At 44.2% G+C, this 16,425-nt stretch overlaps 1 protein-coding gene across 2 annotated transcripts in view; it reads left to right on the top strand.

The window, feature by feature from the left end:
- The window catches only part of Adamtsl1 (ADAMTS like 1), a 367,312-nt gene that overhangs the window by 337,903 nt on the left and 12,984 nt on the right, over positions 1-16,425 (top strand). For both annotated transcript variants that reach the window (XM_021160015.3, XM_029476026.2), the window contains one exon: positions 14,658-14,870. In XM_021160015.3, coding sequence (XP_021015674.2) covers positions 14,658-14,870 — 213 coding nt within the window. The remainder of the gene's footprint in view (positions 1-14,657; positions 14,871-16,425) is intronic.

The raw sequence follows: 16,425 nt of genomic DNA, 5'->3' as shown, positions 1-16,425 counted from the left end.
TGGAGTTCTTGAAAAGGGTAAATAAGCTGGGCGTGGTGGCGCACGCCTTTAATCCCAGCACGCGGGAGGCAGAAGCAGGCAGATTTCTGAGTTCGAGGCCAGCCTAGTCTACAAAGTGAATTCCAGGACAGCCAGGGCTATACAGAGAAACCCTGTCTCGAACCCCCCACACACACACAAAAAGAAAAGGGTAAATATAGTATTTAAAGTGTTAGAGTGGTGTCTCTGCACATGGTGTGTCTGCAGTTCCTGTAGGCTCCCTATTGCCCCAGCCCTTCCCTTCTTGAAGTAGCAGAGTGAAAGAAGTTGAGTGAACTTGTTGGCCAAGTCCTAGCAGCAGGGATAAAGAAGATAGGTGGTACATTGATTCAGGCCTCAGTCAGCCTAATTTTTCATTAACTTACTCATTTTTCACTTTCTTAGTTCTTTAACTCTTTGCTTGTTAAATTCATTTACATTTTAGTCAAGTTCTCAGAGTTTCAACTTATCTCAGATAAATTAAGCAAGAGGTCCAGGACACTACTGAGCCAAAAGGGTAAAGCAAACATGGGCCTTGGGATAGTTCTCTGATGGAGTCGCACAGCCTTTCAGAGTCTTCCTTTCCTACTAGTAAAAGAGGGCAATAACCTCCCTCTCAGGATTGGTTTTGAGAACCAAAGGAGATAAAACACAGTAGATACATTTTTCCAAGTTTAGCAGCTTCCCTTTTCTTAAACGTAAAGAATGATCACAAAGTAGGGCTCCTAGAACCCTAGGGGGGAAAAGCCAAACTCAGGAGAGATTCCAGACCATGTGCAAAGCTCTCCTGGCTAAGAACAGTTTCTTTCCTCTCAGTCCTTGCTTCACACTGGAGTACAGAGGGTGTTTTCTCGATAAGAGAAATAGGATGCAGTCTGCCCTAGAGAACGGCATCTGAGAAGACTTTGTGAAGAAATAGGAGCTATGCAGCATCATAAAGGATCTATAGAATTAGATGGGCCAAGAAAACATAGGTAGGAATCGGAACCACACACATCCTTCCCAGAGAGCCATGAAGATGCAAGGAACATGTTCCTGTTTTAAGTCCTACACTGGGTCTCTGGAGCCTTGGTTCCTTTGTGTGTGTGCAGATAATTGATGTCTATGGAAGCATGACTCAGCAGAGTCTGATCCCCAGGGAAGTCCATCTTACCTTACCCTTGGGGATAAGGAGTAGCAGAGTTTCCATGAGCTGTGCTCAGTTTGGAGAAGTGGAATTGGCTACTAATGTAGAAATAGGATGAGTTTCGACTCTTACATAATTAGTGTCTGCCTTTTATACAGCAGAAATGCTACCCAGCTTCCATCTTACCTACACTCCTTTATGTCTTCTGGGTAAATGTTTGGAAATGAACATACACTCCTAACTTCCTCTTCTGCCCGGCACTGGACCGATAATCCTGAAAGTCTCCTCAAATCTCAAGGTCCCTGGAGTTTAAAATGTAAAATAGAAAAGGACTGGAGTTGTAGCTTAGCTTTACTATTTCTATTTCAAAAAGGCAGTTTTCAGATACATGCAAAACTGACGAGCCTGACTGTAAGTCACCAGGTAGTGGAGAGAAAGGTGTAAGGAAGAATTTCCATTCTTCTACTACTGGTAAAATTTCAAACCAAGCATACATATGGAATATGCAAAATCGAGTGACTAAGACCTGGAAATCTGGTTCAATTGCACAGATGTCTTTCATACATATCTGTGTACCAGGAAGGTTATGCCATCTCAGCCCTCACCAGCATGTATCATTTGCCTGTCCAACTCTGCAGAGCCCCAGAAACAGAGGCCAGCTTTGAATACCTGAAAGGAGGCAAAGGGATTAAGCCAGAACAACATTTTGGCATCGTTAATAAGATCACAGCACAGAATACTGCAGTGGAGTTCAGCTTTGTTTCCATATAGCTGCCATCATGTTTTCATTGTAGAAGGTAGAATTTTGCCGGGACATTTTGCCAGGACATAACCATGCAAGGGTTGTGGGTTGCATTTCTAAAATTAGAAAGGATTCTCACTCTTCTTGGAAATTTTATCATTCAAAAAGTGGTCTGCTGATGACTGTGGCAACTCCTCACCTGTGCTAGCCTATCAGAACAAACCCCAGCAGATGTGTCGGGCCAAGGGTGATCAGATAATAATCACAGTAGCTGAACTATCTATCACCTGTGAAATGGGACCTTGTAATACATCCACATCTCCCTGGGGGTTCAGATTCTTTCACCTCCACTTCTAACCCCTTATCTCTGAACGGTCTGTGAACGACAAGTTCAACCCCAAGGTCACCATTCTACCAAGAATTTTTAATGTGAAAATCCACTGTAATTATGGAATTCCTTACTTCTCTCTTGGCTGGGCAGCTCAGAAATAATGAGTTCCCTGTACATTTTGTTTCCAAGGAGATAGAACCAAAAATTCACTCGTGGCCTTTCTAGACCCTGGCAGGAACTGTGTGCAATGTGTGACTCTTTGAAGTGGTATCAAGACAGATAAATCAGCATAAGTCTGCGTGTCTGTTGTCCTGCCAGCTTCCTGAGCCCAGTAAAGGGATTTGGGCCAAGCAGAAGGTGGCCATGGTGCTCCTATATGCACAACAAATACCGCACATCCTCTTAATTCCAGCCCTATAATCTTGTTCCCAACCATAAGAAACCTTCCTAGCCCCTCATATCCTCCAACAGTTAAGTCACAGTGATAGAATGGAGATTCCAGGTATCACACGGTTATGGTGAAGTGATTCTGCTGAGGACACTAAAATCATCCCAATGACAGTATAACTGCAGAGAGTAAAAACAATACCAAAAAAGGTGACTGGGAAGCAGAGTAATCAAAGCTTTTACTAAGAAACCATTGCAGAACTCTTTACTCTTAGAACCTAACCGTGCTCCATACAAAACTTGATTTGGTTATATAAATGATATGTTTTGGTCTCTGTATCTGTATGTTCCATATTCAGGGGTTCAACCAGGTACAGATGAAAAGTAGTCAGGGAAAAGAAACCTGCTTTACTCAACACACAGTCTCTATGTGCTGTTACTCCCTAAATAACACGGCAAAGCGGCTATTTACACACTAGTTGCATAACTAGATATACCTGGAAGCACACAAAAGGATATGCATGTTACATGTTACATTCTGCACCATTTGACACAGAGGCTAAGACATTTTCTGCCTTCAACACCCAAAGGGGTCCAGAAACTGTCCTCCCAGACGTACCAAGGGGTAAGTGTTCCATTTGGGGATGGACATAAAATTTGTTTATATTTTCATAATCCATGGACTCCTGCCATGCAGAAAGCTGCCTTTGCTCTGCTATGTTAAAAACAAAAAAGACAGCCGGGCGTGGTGGCGCACACCTTTAATCCCAGCACTCGGGAGGCAGAGGCAGGCAGATTTCTGAGGCCAGCCTGGTCTACAAAGTGAGTTCCAAGACAGCCAGGGCTATACAGAGAAACCCTGTCAGGAAAAACAAAACAAAACAAAACAAAACAAAACAAAACAAAACAAAACAAAAAAACCAACAACAACAAAAAAAAAAAGATGCTCCCAGATGCAGCCAGTAATCCCTAGATGCCCTCACAGCCCAGTTACTTGATAAAATGCCTGCTGGGTTTTCCTTTGTAACATTATTCAATTTCTTTTGTCACTAGTGATATTTATAGGGAGGTACTTTAAAGTGGTAGCAAATATTCTGTTCTAGGATGGACTTAAAAGTCATTTATATCTGTATAAGTCATGGATGGATTCCTGCCATCCAGAGAGCTAGTATCATTTGCTATCCTTTTTATTTTGACATAAAAGAAATTCCAAGATGCATGCAGATGAGGCTTTAAAATGACTCCTCTATCTTTTTGACAGTGCTGTGTCATTCTATAAGAACTTCATTATGTCCTAGCCCAGGAAGATGGTCTAGGCTCATCCCAAACTTTCTCTACTTCTGACCTAGAGGATAGTTCTGGAAGTGACTACTGGGTGTCACTGTTGGCCCTGTACATAAGCATGTATATGCACAGTTGTGTATAGTTTCTATACTTATCTATACATTAAACCATGAGTTCTCCCTCGTATCTCCAATTCTGACACCACACTATAGAATTTAGTCTCTATTTCCTCTTTCTATATTTGCATGTCTATGGCCTCTATTGTTCTAACATGTTTACTAATTTGATTAAGCCCTCTCTCCAGAGGCAATCTCCTCTCACTGCTGCCTTGTCCTCATACAGACCCATAGTCATCTCACTGCCATCCTCTCACCATCCACCAAAGCACCACCAAGAGAATCTTAGTCAGTTTTCTATTGCAATAAAAAAGGAGAGAGGAGAGAGGAGAGAGGAGAGAGGAGAGAGGAGAGAGGAGAGAGGAGAGAGGAGAGAGGAGAGAGGAGAGAGGAGAGAGGAGAGAGGAGAGAGGAGAGAGGAGAGAGGAGAGAGAGGAGGGAGGGAGGGAGGGAGGGAGGGAGGAGGAGGAGAGAGAGAGAGAGAGAGAGAGAGAGAGAGAGAGAGAGAGAGAATGAGAGAGAGAGAGAGAGAGAGAGATCAGTAATTCTAGGAAGACTTTGTGGTTCTGGGGCTGACACCCGTGCACATATAAATGTGTTTTCCTTCTCATAAAGTAGTATAGATGTCTTCAGCATCTCTGAGAGATCTGTGGTCCATCAACATTTACCGACCGACTTGCAGAAAGGGCTAACAGAAGACCCAATCTTCCTGAAATCAAAGCAGAAAAAAGGGAAGTATTGTTTGTCAGGTAGGAAATTTATAAAGATGAAAAACACAAATTTTATATTAATTGGCAATTAATGCCATAACAAAATACTACAGGCTTCATGGTATAACACAACACAAATGTAGTTTTAGTGTGGAGGTCAGAATTTCAAAGTAGACAGAAATAGGCTGAAATTAAGGTTGATCCAGAAGCTCAAAATGAACATCTATCCCCTTGCCTTCATCAGCTTCTAAAAGCTACCTCTGTCCTTTGGCTGTGACAGTTGTTCAGTCTTTAAGGATGACAGAGAGCACCACAAATTCTCTAACATTACTTCTGTTTCCCTTCTTTTAGATACTCCTTTGATTACATGATATTTTAGAATAATCCCTCCAGTTGAAATCCTTTCTTAATCATATCTATAAAGTACAATTACCCCATAAAGTAGCATATTGATAGGTTGCCAGGATTGGGATATGAATGTTACAAGATGGAAGCCATTGTTTTGTCTACTGACTATCGTATTCAAGAATGGAGAAGAAAAACATACCAACCGCAATGCTTTGTTGCCCAAAACATGCATTAGCACCAGACTTCTGGGTGATAATTTGTCAATGGTTATCAATACTCTTAAGTGTTGCTCATTAACCTAGAAGTGCTCCTTCAGTGCGATGATGTAAGAGTCATCAGTGCACAGGGACAAAACTGCTCAGAAATTACCCTTAGCACAGTTGGTGTTCATGACAAACTGGAGAGTGTGTGATTAACGCTACAGATACCATAAATAAAAAATTCAGGTACATTTACATTTAGACTCTTTGGCAACAGTTCTGAGGGATGGGGTAGATCTCTCTCTTATGTATTAATGGGAAGGCTCTGAGGGGTTGGAAGAGACAGTATACAGAGGTGTCTATTTCCAAGTAGTGGGAGTTGAGGGGTTTCTTGATTGTTACATTTTTTTTTTTGAACTTCTAATCCATAAAGAACTTTCACTGGAATTTTTTTAAAGCAGCAAAATGAAACTTTTAACTAGGAAAAGAGGTATCGAATTCTTTCTCTGGTAAAAATGGCTGTTTTCTTTGGAGGTAAGACTATGTACTGCACAGGCATTTAGTGGTTTTACTGGACCATTTGTTCTCAGCATATAGAAACCCTAATGATCTCATGTCCTAGACTACAGCTTCTAGGCTGCCACCTCTTTAGAAAGAAAGCTGTATTTGGGTGCAGCCCTGCTGATTCATTTAAATGTTGCCTATGGTTGCCCTCAAGCTACAATGAAAGCAATGATGGAGCTCATATGGCCATCTCTAAATATCCACTATCTACCCCTCACTGATAAAAGCCCTCCTGCTCTTGGCTGTCTTACCAGCAGCGGTGACACTAATCTACTCCTCAGTTTTTAATCATGGTTTTTGACAGTCAGATTACAATATATAAATATCTTATTGTAAACACTTGTCATTTCAGAACCTTGCCCTTCACCCTTCTCCCCATCATCATAACCCAAAAATACACTTGGGGAGGGGAAATCCCTCAACGATAGGAAAAGGTAGTTTTCCTGTATATATTATCTAGGATTTCCCATATTTGGTCTTTAAAGAGATTTAATGGTAAAATGTTAAGAAAATTGTGTGTGTGTGTGTGTGTATACAATATACAATATACTTCATATATGTGTGTGTGTGTGTGCGTGTGTGTGTGTGTGTGTGTGTGTATGAAGTAGAATATAGAAATCCAAACTAAAGGCCCCTGTTCTGTCTAATCTAAACATTTAGGTTTCTGTGTCTTTAGCATATTTAAGCATTTTGGGGAAGCTCTGTGGGAACATTCAGTCTCTCCTTCTGAATAAACTGATGTCATGACCACTCCAAGGTATGTTTAAGGAGAAAATTTTTATTGTAGATATAAGGAAGAGTCCAGCGCAGAAAGAACATTTTGGATTGAACATAGCCAGCATTGACTACATTGTGGATTGAGCATAGCCAACATTGAACATTGACTGGGCCTGGCCAGGAGAAGAGAATAGGGGAGGGGACAGCAAGAGATGGAGCGATGGAGACAGAGAGAGGACCAAGAAAGGAAGACAAGAGAGGGAGAAGCGAACGAGAGAGGACAGCTGAAATAGCAGGGTCGTGAGGAGGAATGAGGAGCTTAGAGGCAGAGAGCTCCTGAGCTGGAGAGGTTTACAGGAGAGGAGGCGGTGGGAAGAGTTAGATACTTGTGATAGCAGAGGGAGCCTAGAGGACAACATGCATCTTGGAGTTACAGTCATCACCACAGTAGCCTTTCCTAGCCCCTGCCAGTGATAGATAGGGTAACTGGCTTCACAGGCTCCAGAGGAATACTGGCTGCTGACTCACCACCAGAATTTGGACCTGACACCTCCATCGTTTACCCAGAGACCAGGTACACAACCCTTTTTAAGTATATTCCCACTCCAGACCTCAGCCTCGTTATAAGAATGCTCCAGAGAACAAAGACTCCAGAAAGAAGAAAATTTAACCCAAAAGTTACTTGGTTCCATCTAGACAGTATGTGTTTTGCCTCTCCCAGGCCTAGGATGCAGAGGCAGGCAGATCTCTGGGTTTGAGGCCAGCCTGGTCTACAAAGTGAGTTCCAAGACAGCCAGGGCTACACAGAGAAACCCTGTCTCGTAAAACCAAAAAAAAAAAAAAAAAAAAGGAAAGAAAGAAAGAAAGAAAGAAAGAAAGAAAGAAAGAAAGAAAGAAATGATAGATCACCTTGCCCAGAGGATCTGAACTATGCTATATGTCCTTATGCCTCCAGGAAGCCTGCTAATTGCCCCAAGGGACTCTATGGATTATATAGATCCGTGGTAGTTCCAAGAGCATACCGAAAGTGGCTCAGAAGCCACAGCAGCACTAAAAATGTAGACAGCAAACAACTATCTATGCAGCTGAACAGCCACTATCAGCTCTTCACATGCCTATCCAGTGGCTGCCATGGACTTCCCATTATGAGCTGTGGGTTTCTGACCTTAAGATGTCTCTATTTATAGGTCCCTGAAAACCCACACACAAGCTTGCCTGCCAGAGGCCAGACATCACCTGCCAGATGTGTTACTATCCAGCAGCAGTTGGCCAGCAGCATCCTTCCACAGGGTTGCAGCAGACTTCTACCTTCATTCTTCCCGAGCCTTCCTTCCTATGGCTCTCATCTCTCCTCCTTCAGCTTTCCTGTTTAACTCTCATCTTTATTCTCTTCCTTCACATTGTTTATTATTTTCTTTACTTTGTTGAGAAGGTCCTGGAGCCTCAGGACCCAGGAGGTTCATGTGCAAATAATAAATTCAGGGAAGGTCTTCATGCTGCCCCAGTAGCCCCACCCCTCCACCGCACTCTGGAATTCCTCCTCAGCAGTTGCTCCTTCCTGTGCCCTGCCAGTGAACCCCAGTGCAGCCTCTCAGGATACCTGCTATGAATATTAGCCATTCTTCATCTCCACTGCTGTTCTGTGGCTTTGGTTCAATAGAAATGAATCGAAATGGGATGTATGCAGGGCTCTAAGCGAAAGTTCCTTTTGTATGTGTGTGTGTGTGCATGTTTTTTTTTTTTCCTTTCTTTCTTTCTTTTGCAAGGGCTCTCATAGGTACACAGAGCCAAACTTAACTTGAGTTCAGGAAGGCATGTTAGCTCTGGGAAGCTGCAGGCATGTGCTTACTCCCCATAGCCTAACCTGGAGAGTTTCTAGCTTGTCTCCCCATTGGCTCGCGTGAGTATGTACACAGCTACTTAGCTCAGGAGAGATATGCACACTGCCTAGGGTCAATAGCTTTTACCCTGATGCTGCTGTTTGCATGTTGGGACAGTTGCACTTCAGTGTTACTCCCAAGGTCCTGAAGTAATGATTCATTTCCAGTCGGACATGAAACCCCAGCCTTCTTCCTTATAGAGTGTGACTTGGGAATGGCAGTGTAGACAAAAGAGTTCCATGACTTGAGTAGGGTGACCCCATGTGATCCACATCTGGGGACTCACAGACAGGCATCTGGTCAGTGGACTGAGACTCCTCCCTGGGCCCCACACAGCTGGCAGCCAGGCCTCCCTGGAGCCATCCCACCCTTCCCTCCTGCAGGCTGGGTAGCACCTGCCAGCAGTCTGAAGGTAAAGTCAACCAGGGATTTATAAATCCAGAAAGTTGAAACTTTTTAAAAATGCTGATATGATTTTAAGAGGTGAGCTTTATGCCAAGAGCCTACTGGCAGAGAGGGACCCAGGGGAATTCTGTGTATTATCCACTTGTGATAAGTTAAATCCCAAACAATTTTTACTGTGAATTTCAAAAATGGAGCCGATTTTCTTGACCTTGCATTCCCCTATACTCTCCCCACTCCTACTTCTGAAGCGAGGTCTAGGCAGCCCTGAACTGCTATGATGTTCATCACCACCAATGAAATCTTGTTTTCATAGTCAAGACTGAGTGTGCCTGTGTCTCAAACATTGGCATCTCATCCTCTTTACCTGTTAGGGAATCGCCAGACCCTAGGGTATATACAGGACAGTCAACCAGCAGAACCTAAACTATCCTAGAGAAGACAACGCCCCAATCAAGTTATAAATCCAGACAGAGCTACTTTTCATGCTAAGAAATAGATCAGGTTCTTCCTCCAGATGCCCAAGAATATGGGAGACATTCGTACACCCCTGCCAATGGAAACCCAAAGCTTACCCTTAGGGGTAGAAAGACATTTGGCGAATGGAAAACGGCCTTGCGCAGTTCCATTTTTCCAGGAATGTTTTAAAGTTCGTTTTCTTTGGGCAAATGTGCCTGGGAATCGTCTTGGGCTGGTTATTTGACCAGCTTATTGGGAGGTCCCAGAAATCTGAGTGAAAATTAAAGTTGCTTGTCTTCTGCCCATAGCCTTCTGGGGTCCAGCTGACAAATGGGGAGTCAGGAACTGGGGTTTTCCAATATAAATTCATCATCTCTCCCAGCCCCCTGCCTGGTGCCCGTTCCCACTCGCTCTGCTATTTTAGAGACCATACTTGTTGTCCAGGGGGACGCAAGCTGGAAAAAAAAGGCAGGAACCAGAAGGGGCCGTGGAGCCGCTTGCCTGCTTTGGTTGGTCACCCCATGGCCCTAGCCTGGGCCCCCACACCAGCTCAGACCACTGGCAGACCATCGAGGCCTCTATAAATTTTAAAGTACCGAGCAAGTGTTTTCCAGTTTTGTAAAATTAAATTAAGGAAAGGTCTTCCAGACTGACTATACCGAGTGCCAAGTTTCATCCCAACACACATCATTTTTATAGTAACGTTTTAACTCCGTGAAAAACACGGGATTATAATGAACATGCTGACAGGCCTGGAGCCAGCTCGTGAAGTAATAACGCCACGTCTTTAATATTTTTACATAGCATGTCCCAACCTGCCACTGCTTTCCTTTCCATCAGATTACAGTGAAATAAGTGAAATTTCCCAAAGCGCTGTTTTCTCCTCCTCCTCCTCCTCCTCCTCCTCCTCCTCCTCCTCCTCCTCCTCCTCCTCCTGACTGTACATTCCCACTTTCAAAACTCTCCTCCTCATGAGCTCCTGAAGTCCAGGTATGGTCTTTGCTCTGTGTGACTGATAGATCAACCTAAGCTACATTTTTTTCCTCTTTTTAGTTTTTTTTTAATCTGGAGAAGGGAAGGCAGGGATGTGTGTTCTGAAACCTCACTTCTCCTTGTTAAGGCTCAGAACTCAATGAACATGAACTCCGGATATGTGGCTCACTCAAGTGACAGACAGCTAATGAATGTGGAGTTGGCTTGGTCTGACCTACAAAGGAGCCTACAAACCAAGCTGCTTGCCAAAGCTCCTGGTGGTTTTCAGCCCATTAAATCAACAGCAACAACAGAAATCTACCGAATAGTGACCAGTGTGAGCTCAGTCTTATCACATTGCCTTAAGGTACCTAGCATCTCCTGGGTATACAGCATCCAAGGAAGCTGGAGGCCAGGGCCACCAGGCCAACCCACTTGTCCATCACAGTGTTCCCCTCACCTGTCAAACCTGGGCTGTCTCCCTGAGACAGGCTACTACACTTCTAAGAACCAATGTAAAACCAGGACACAGAGCTAATGAACGTCAGTGAGCATTTTCTAGAAGCCAGAGTGTCAGCCGGATGGAATTCCTGGGCTGGCTGGAACCCACTGACTCTGCCACATGTGGAGCAAATGATGTGGAAGCTCTTGGACTTTGACACATGCTTCCTAGACCCAAATACTCTTTGGACATTCCCTGCTTCCTATTATGGGATATTACAAACATTATTAGGAGGAGACACAGGTGTGTCTACACTTGGAAATAATCAGAAATAAGGATTTTTTTTATATATATAATCTTTTGCTCTAAGCATTGTTCATTGTACAGTGTGTTGGAGGAGGAAGAGAATGATGATGATGATGGTGATAAAATAGGAAGAGCAAAACATCACTTGGCCTTGGCTCAGCTGAGAGCCTTCCTAAAGTCAGTGTTTTCTTTCTCCGGTTAAGGGTTGATAAAGGGAGGCGTCCTGATGCCAGAACTCTCCTTAACTAGGCAGCTTTCCCAAACACTACTTCCCCCCAGCCATCTTATAACCCTGGTTCTTTAAGCGCTGAGGCCTACAGAACAACTATCAGTCCTTCTGACCGTCCATTTCCTCCGGAAGGCACTGGGCTTGAAGGATGGGGAAGACGGGCACTTCTAGAGCTGAAAAGAACACAGGAAAGAGAGGTGCCCACCCTTCCTCCTACCCCTGCATTAAACACTACTAACATCTCACCAATGCAGGAACTGGCGTTTGGAAGTGACTGCTTGGCCTCATTGGAGGCATGGAATACACAGCAGAGTTGTGGATGTCCTTGTAAATGGCACATAGAAAGAGAGAGTGTGTGCGCTCAGCTTCAAAAGGAAATGATTGATATGTCTTCTACCTTAACAAATGAGAAATATCCGTGACAGAAGGGAGCCCTGTTACAAGCCAGGTTTTCTCATTAGCAAGGAAACATGGGTAATTATTCACTGGGAACATGCGCAGTGGGAATTCATGTTAGACCCTTATTTTGACTATTGCTGCTGGCCGTCCTCAGAGGCCATGGTACACACACACAAATATGGACATAAGAGCCCGGGGGCCTGCACTATGCATGCACTAAGAACACTACTTCTGAGTATAGAGGATATTTCCAGGAGATATCTGTGTGTGCAGTCAAAAGCTCTGGAAGCTGGGAAAGGGGCGAGATGGGTAATTTTATTCATTTTGGTTAGAATGCATTGTTTTTTGGCTTCTCTCTTTGAAAAGTAGACCAAAGGTAAACTTTCCCCAAAGAGTTTCTCAGTTCAAGATGAGTAATCTCACACATTAGAAGTGCACTCTCTGTGGTCACTATCCTGATGTGGCGGAAATGCCATCATCGATGTGGCAAACACACGTGGCTTTAGGAGGGTAAAGGTACTTTAGGAATGCTTTAGTGAGGGTGTGTATCCAACCACTTGTAACAAAGATCCCAAACACCCACACCTCTGCTGTGCCCACCTGGGACTCCTTATAGTCCAACCTGAACTTCAAGAGAGATTCCCAGGACCATTTTCCACCACCACCCACTCATGTTCTCTCAGCCAGCCAAACAACCTCTTAGGCCCAGGGACCAGGTCCACATGGAGCAGACCCCACACCCTGCTTAGCAGATGCCTAGAGTTAGTCCCCTTCACTGTGCACTCGCCTGCAGAAACTAACCCAGAAGCACATTCTTGTTTCCAGTCCTAATGTACAGGAAGACAGTCCAGCCTAGTGTGGCATCATTCCATGCCTGCTAGGCTCAGGGGTAAACTTGCTTCAAACTTCTAGGGTGCTGGCAATCCTTAAGTGTTCTCATCCTTTTCTTCCTGGCAGAGAAAGCCAACACAATGGCTGGCTGGCTGTGCACACCCTCAATAGCAGGATGAGAGGGGTCGGGTGGGGAAGAACAGACCTTTTTGTTCTGTGCCATCGGTCTCCTTTCTATTATTCCCTGAATGGAACTAGAAGTTCTTATGCCTCTAACCCAAGCAGCATTCCATCTGTAATTCAGGACTCCATTTGCTCTGAGGAAGAGACAGACAGACAGACAGACAGACAGACAGACAGACAAGAGGGGGTGCCCAGCGTCCCCCTAGAGAGGGGCCAAGTGGAGATCCTCAGAGTCAGGAGTAACAGAGGGAAAGAGACTGCTGACTCAGCAGCGCTGAGTGAGGGAAGGGGGGCCACCAAGGACTTTTAAGTAAACTTTAAGACTTTTAGGAAAGGGGCCGGAGAGGTGGCTCAGTGATTGAGAGCACTGGCTACCCTTCCAGAGGACTGGGATTTAGTTCCCAGCATCCACATGGGGGCTCACATCCATCCATTACTCCAGTTTGAGGGGATTGTCCACCCTCCCCTACTTCTGCTGATATACTTGGTACACATGCATAATGCAGGCAAAACTCTCATACTCATAATAAATATTAAAAACCATTTAGAAGACACTTGCAAATAATGGGCTGGCCCAGCAATTATTTTTAACTTGTTGAAAAGAGTCGAATTAACAGACAATAGGAAAAGCAACTGAGGAATAAGGAAAATTATTTAGACACTGAGTTATTCCTGAAATACGATGAATTAATCAAACATGGATTGTGGATAAATTGGGATGTATAATAAGTAAGTAAAGCTGCCCATGAACCTCCCTGCCTTGCCATCTAGCTGCGTTGAGCACCATCCTGCCATGCTGCCTTTGTGCTCCCTCCGCCTCGTCCCAGCTACTCTTTCAGATCAGATATATAGGTGTTAAAATATTGAAACGCTGACTGTGATACCTCTGTAGACAATTAGTTTTCAGACTTGTGTGTGTGTGTGTGTGTGTGTGTGTGTGTGTGTGTGTGTGGTGTGTGCGTGTTTCACTGCACTTGGCTCTTGTTTGCCCCCCACTATCCTCTCTATACCCCCTGTCTGGTCACACTGGTCCCCTTCCTACATCCAAATAGTCAGCCTGTTACCTTGTCCTTTTAATTCCATACAAGCTTGGATCTCCTTGGAAGAGAGGAAGTGGTCCCAACTACCTTCACAATCCCAGAACTGTAGTAGATACCAGGCAGATACTTGTCTAACTGAACTGAAGGAAAACCTCTGATTCTCCACCTTTTAATGATAATGATTTGACATCCAACTGTGAGTGTCAAAGCAACTCAGAGGTCAAGCCTATGGGTTACCGCCGCAAATGCAGCAAGTGCTCCAAATTCAAAGAAAATGTCCTTGCTTCACAGTGGGAGCCTATTTCAGCAATGCCATACTATGCGTTAAGTTTAATACGTTAGAATTCTAACATATCAAGCTATATTGTAACTCCATAGAGTAGGGTTGCACATGTCCAATCCATGCTTGGTTAAGAGTTCTCAAAAGGCCAAAGCTCTTCAGTTGTGGGTAAGTTATGCCATATATAAAATTATTTTCCTAGTGTCTGCTGAAAATCTGTTACTTCAAAAATAATACAAAGTAAACATGACAGCAGGAATTAGATTTTAAATTGGTAAAATTTGATTCTTTAGTCTTACTTAAGAATATTGTGGAGGTTTTTCCCAACATTTGAAGAAAAACTCCCTTCATAAGTGAATCTGTGACTCAGTGGAAAAGCTAACGGGAAGAAAGTTTCCAATGAATTAATACCAATTGTGCCATTGTTTTAGAAGGTAGTGTAGTGGCAGAAAGAGAAATAGTCCCTTTGTGTTCTTAAAACATTTCTATTGAACCAAGTGAAGAATAGCCACCCTCCCAGAAGTCCAGAGAGTGAAAACACCCCCTTTCCTTGGGAAAAGCAAGCATAATAAAAATACTATCAGTAAGGCCATGACATGTGTACAATTCCCAGCACCATGGAAACACTCGTGAGCTCACCAGGAATGTGGGGAGGGTTTGGCTGTACCAATTACTGTCTTCTTTCTTCTAGGCTGCCCCATCAAAGGTCACCCCACCCCCAATATCACCTGGTTCCAAAATGGCCAGCCAATTGCCACTGCCCTGGGGCTGACCCACCACATCTGGGCAGCTGGACAGATCCTACGTGTTGCAAATCTCAGTGGAGGACCTCAAGGGGAGTTCAGCTGCCTGGCTCAGAATGAAGCAGGGACCCTCCTACAGAAAGCCTCTTTGGTGATCCAAGGTGAGAAATCACTGCTTTGAGCAGCAGACTTACTCGGGAATCCATTCTCTAGAAGGACATAGTGCCGTAGTCTCTGGTGGGTAATGTTTCCATACTGTAAAACCTTCCTTCCACTACCCCCATCTTCAGCAGGGCTGAACCTGGGAAAGTGGGGATGGAGAAGGCATCACTGTCTATCAGAGTTACACGTGCTTCCTTTAAGCCGATTGAACTAGAACAGACCACGCATGGCCATTTTTAAAAACGCATGTCTTCTCTGCTGATTCTGCTTTAAAAGCAGGTCCTGATCTAAGCAGCCTGGTCACTTTCCATCTCCCTGCAGAGAGCAGGGCGGGCCTCATGTTTCAGCCATAAGTCACAGGCAAAGGGCTTTCCAGGTGCCTCCCCTTTGGCTCTGGCAAAAAGAAACACACACACACACACACACACACACATGCCTGATAGAGCAGCCTGTGTGCATGGCTCCGGCTCAGAAGAAGCCTTCCAGGAATACGAGCAGGTGAGTGAGTCTATGTCACTGCGCCATCCAGAGTTGCTAAGGAGCTGAAAACAGCAGGAAGGGGCTGAGCTGGCCATTTATTTCTCTATGGAAAGTGTGGGAGGCTGCGCTCCATAGGCTAGTTCTGCCACATGGTGAGTAATTGTTTTTTAAAAAAAAATGATGGAATCTACTGGAGGATGGCCTGTTCTTCCTAACACTCCAGGAAAGGAGGGAGAGGGTTTTGAAGCACACGCGTCTTCTAGAGCATCCTCTGCTTGCCGCTTGGCTCTTCAAATAGGAAACAAACAAACAAAAAAAAAAATGTGCCTTCTTCTCACTGCCTTTCTTCAGTGTCTGTAACTGGCAATGTGCACCCCAAATGTATCAGCCTACATTTGTGTTAACAGGTTCCCTCCCACCCCCCAGGACATCACAAGTTCCCAAAGAACTGAACTCTTGAACTCACAGCGCTGTTTCATGTAAACGTGATTAACCAAATCCAACTCACATCCATGCTTTTAATATGATTAAGTACTTTGGTATATGTATACCTCTCTCTGTAGAAAAATAAAGACATTGTCTGGTGAACCAAAAGAAAAAAAAAAAAAGTACTTGAGCAAGTATGCTTAAAAAAATAAGTATTGTGTCTGTTAATCGAATACTCTGTGCTGAGTCCTTTCCTCCCATTGCTCCGGCCTAACTCAGTCTTGAAATCATGAAGCGACAGGCACTGTGTACATTTTCTGGATGAGTCGACCGAGGCACCTGGAGTCCATTGGCCTTGTCCAAGTTTGTTGGAATGTGGCTGCCCTACCCACGAGGCAGATAAGCTTCTTTTTGTTTGGGTTTTTTTTTGTTTTGTTTTGTTTTGTTTTTTGTTTTGTTTTGGTTTTGGTTTTTTCCAGACAGGGTTTCTCTGTATAGCCCTGGCTGTCCTGGAACTCACTTTGTAGACCAGGCTGGCCTCGAACTCAGAAATCTGCCTGCCTCTGCCTCCTGAGTGCTGGGATTAAGGGCGTGCGCAACCATGCCCGGCTTAGCTAGCTTCGTTTTGTAATAGCACCTTTCAGCTCT

This window comes from Mus caroli, unplaced genomic scaffold (assembly GCF_978045245.1).
Source record: "Mus caroli unplaced genomic scaffold, Mus_caroli_1 scaffold_6, whole genome shotgun sequence".
NCBI lineage: Eukaryota > Metazoa > Chordata > Mammalia > Rodentia > Muridae > Mus > Mus caroli.
The sequence above is the reverse complement of the archived record's forward strand: the minus strand, read 5'-3'. Positions and strand labels throughout refer to the sequence as shown.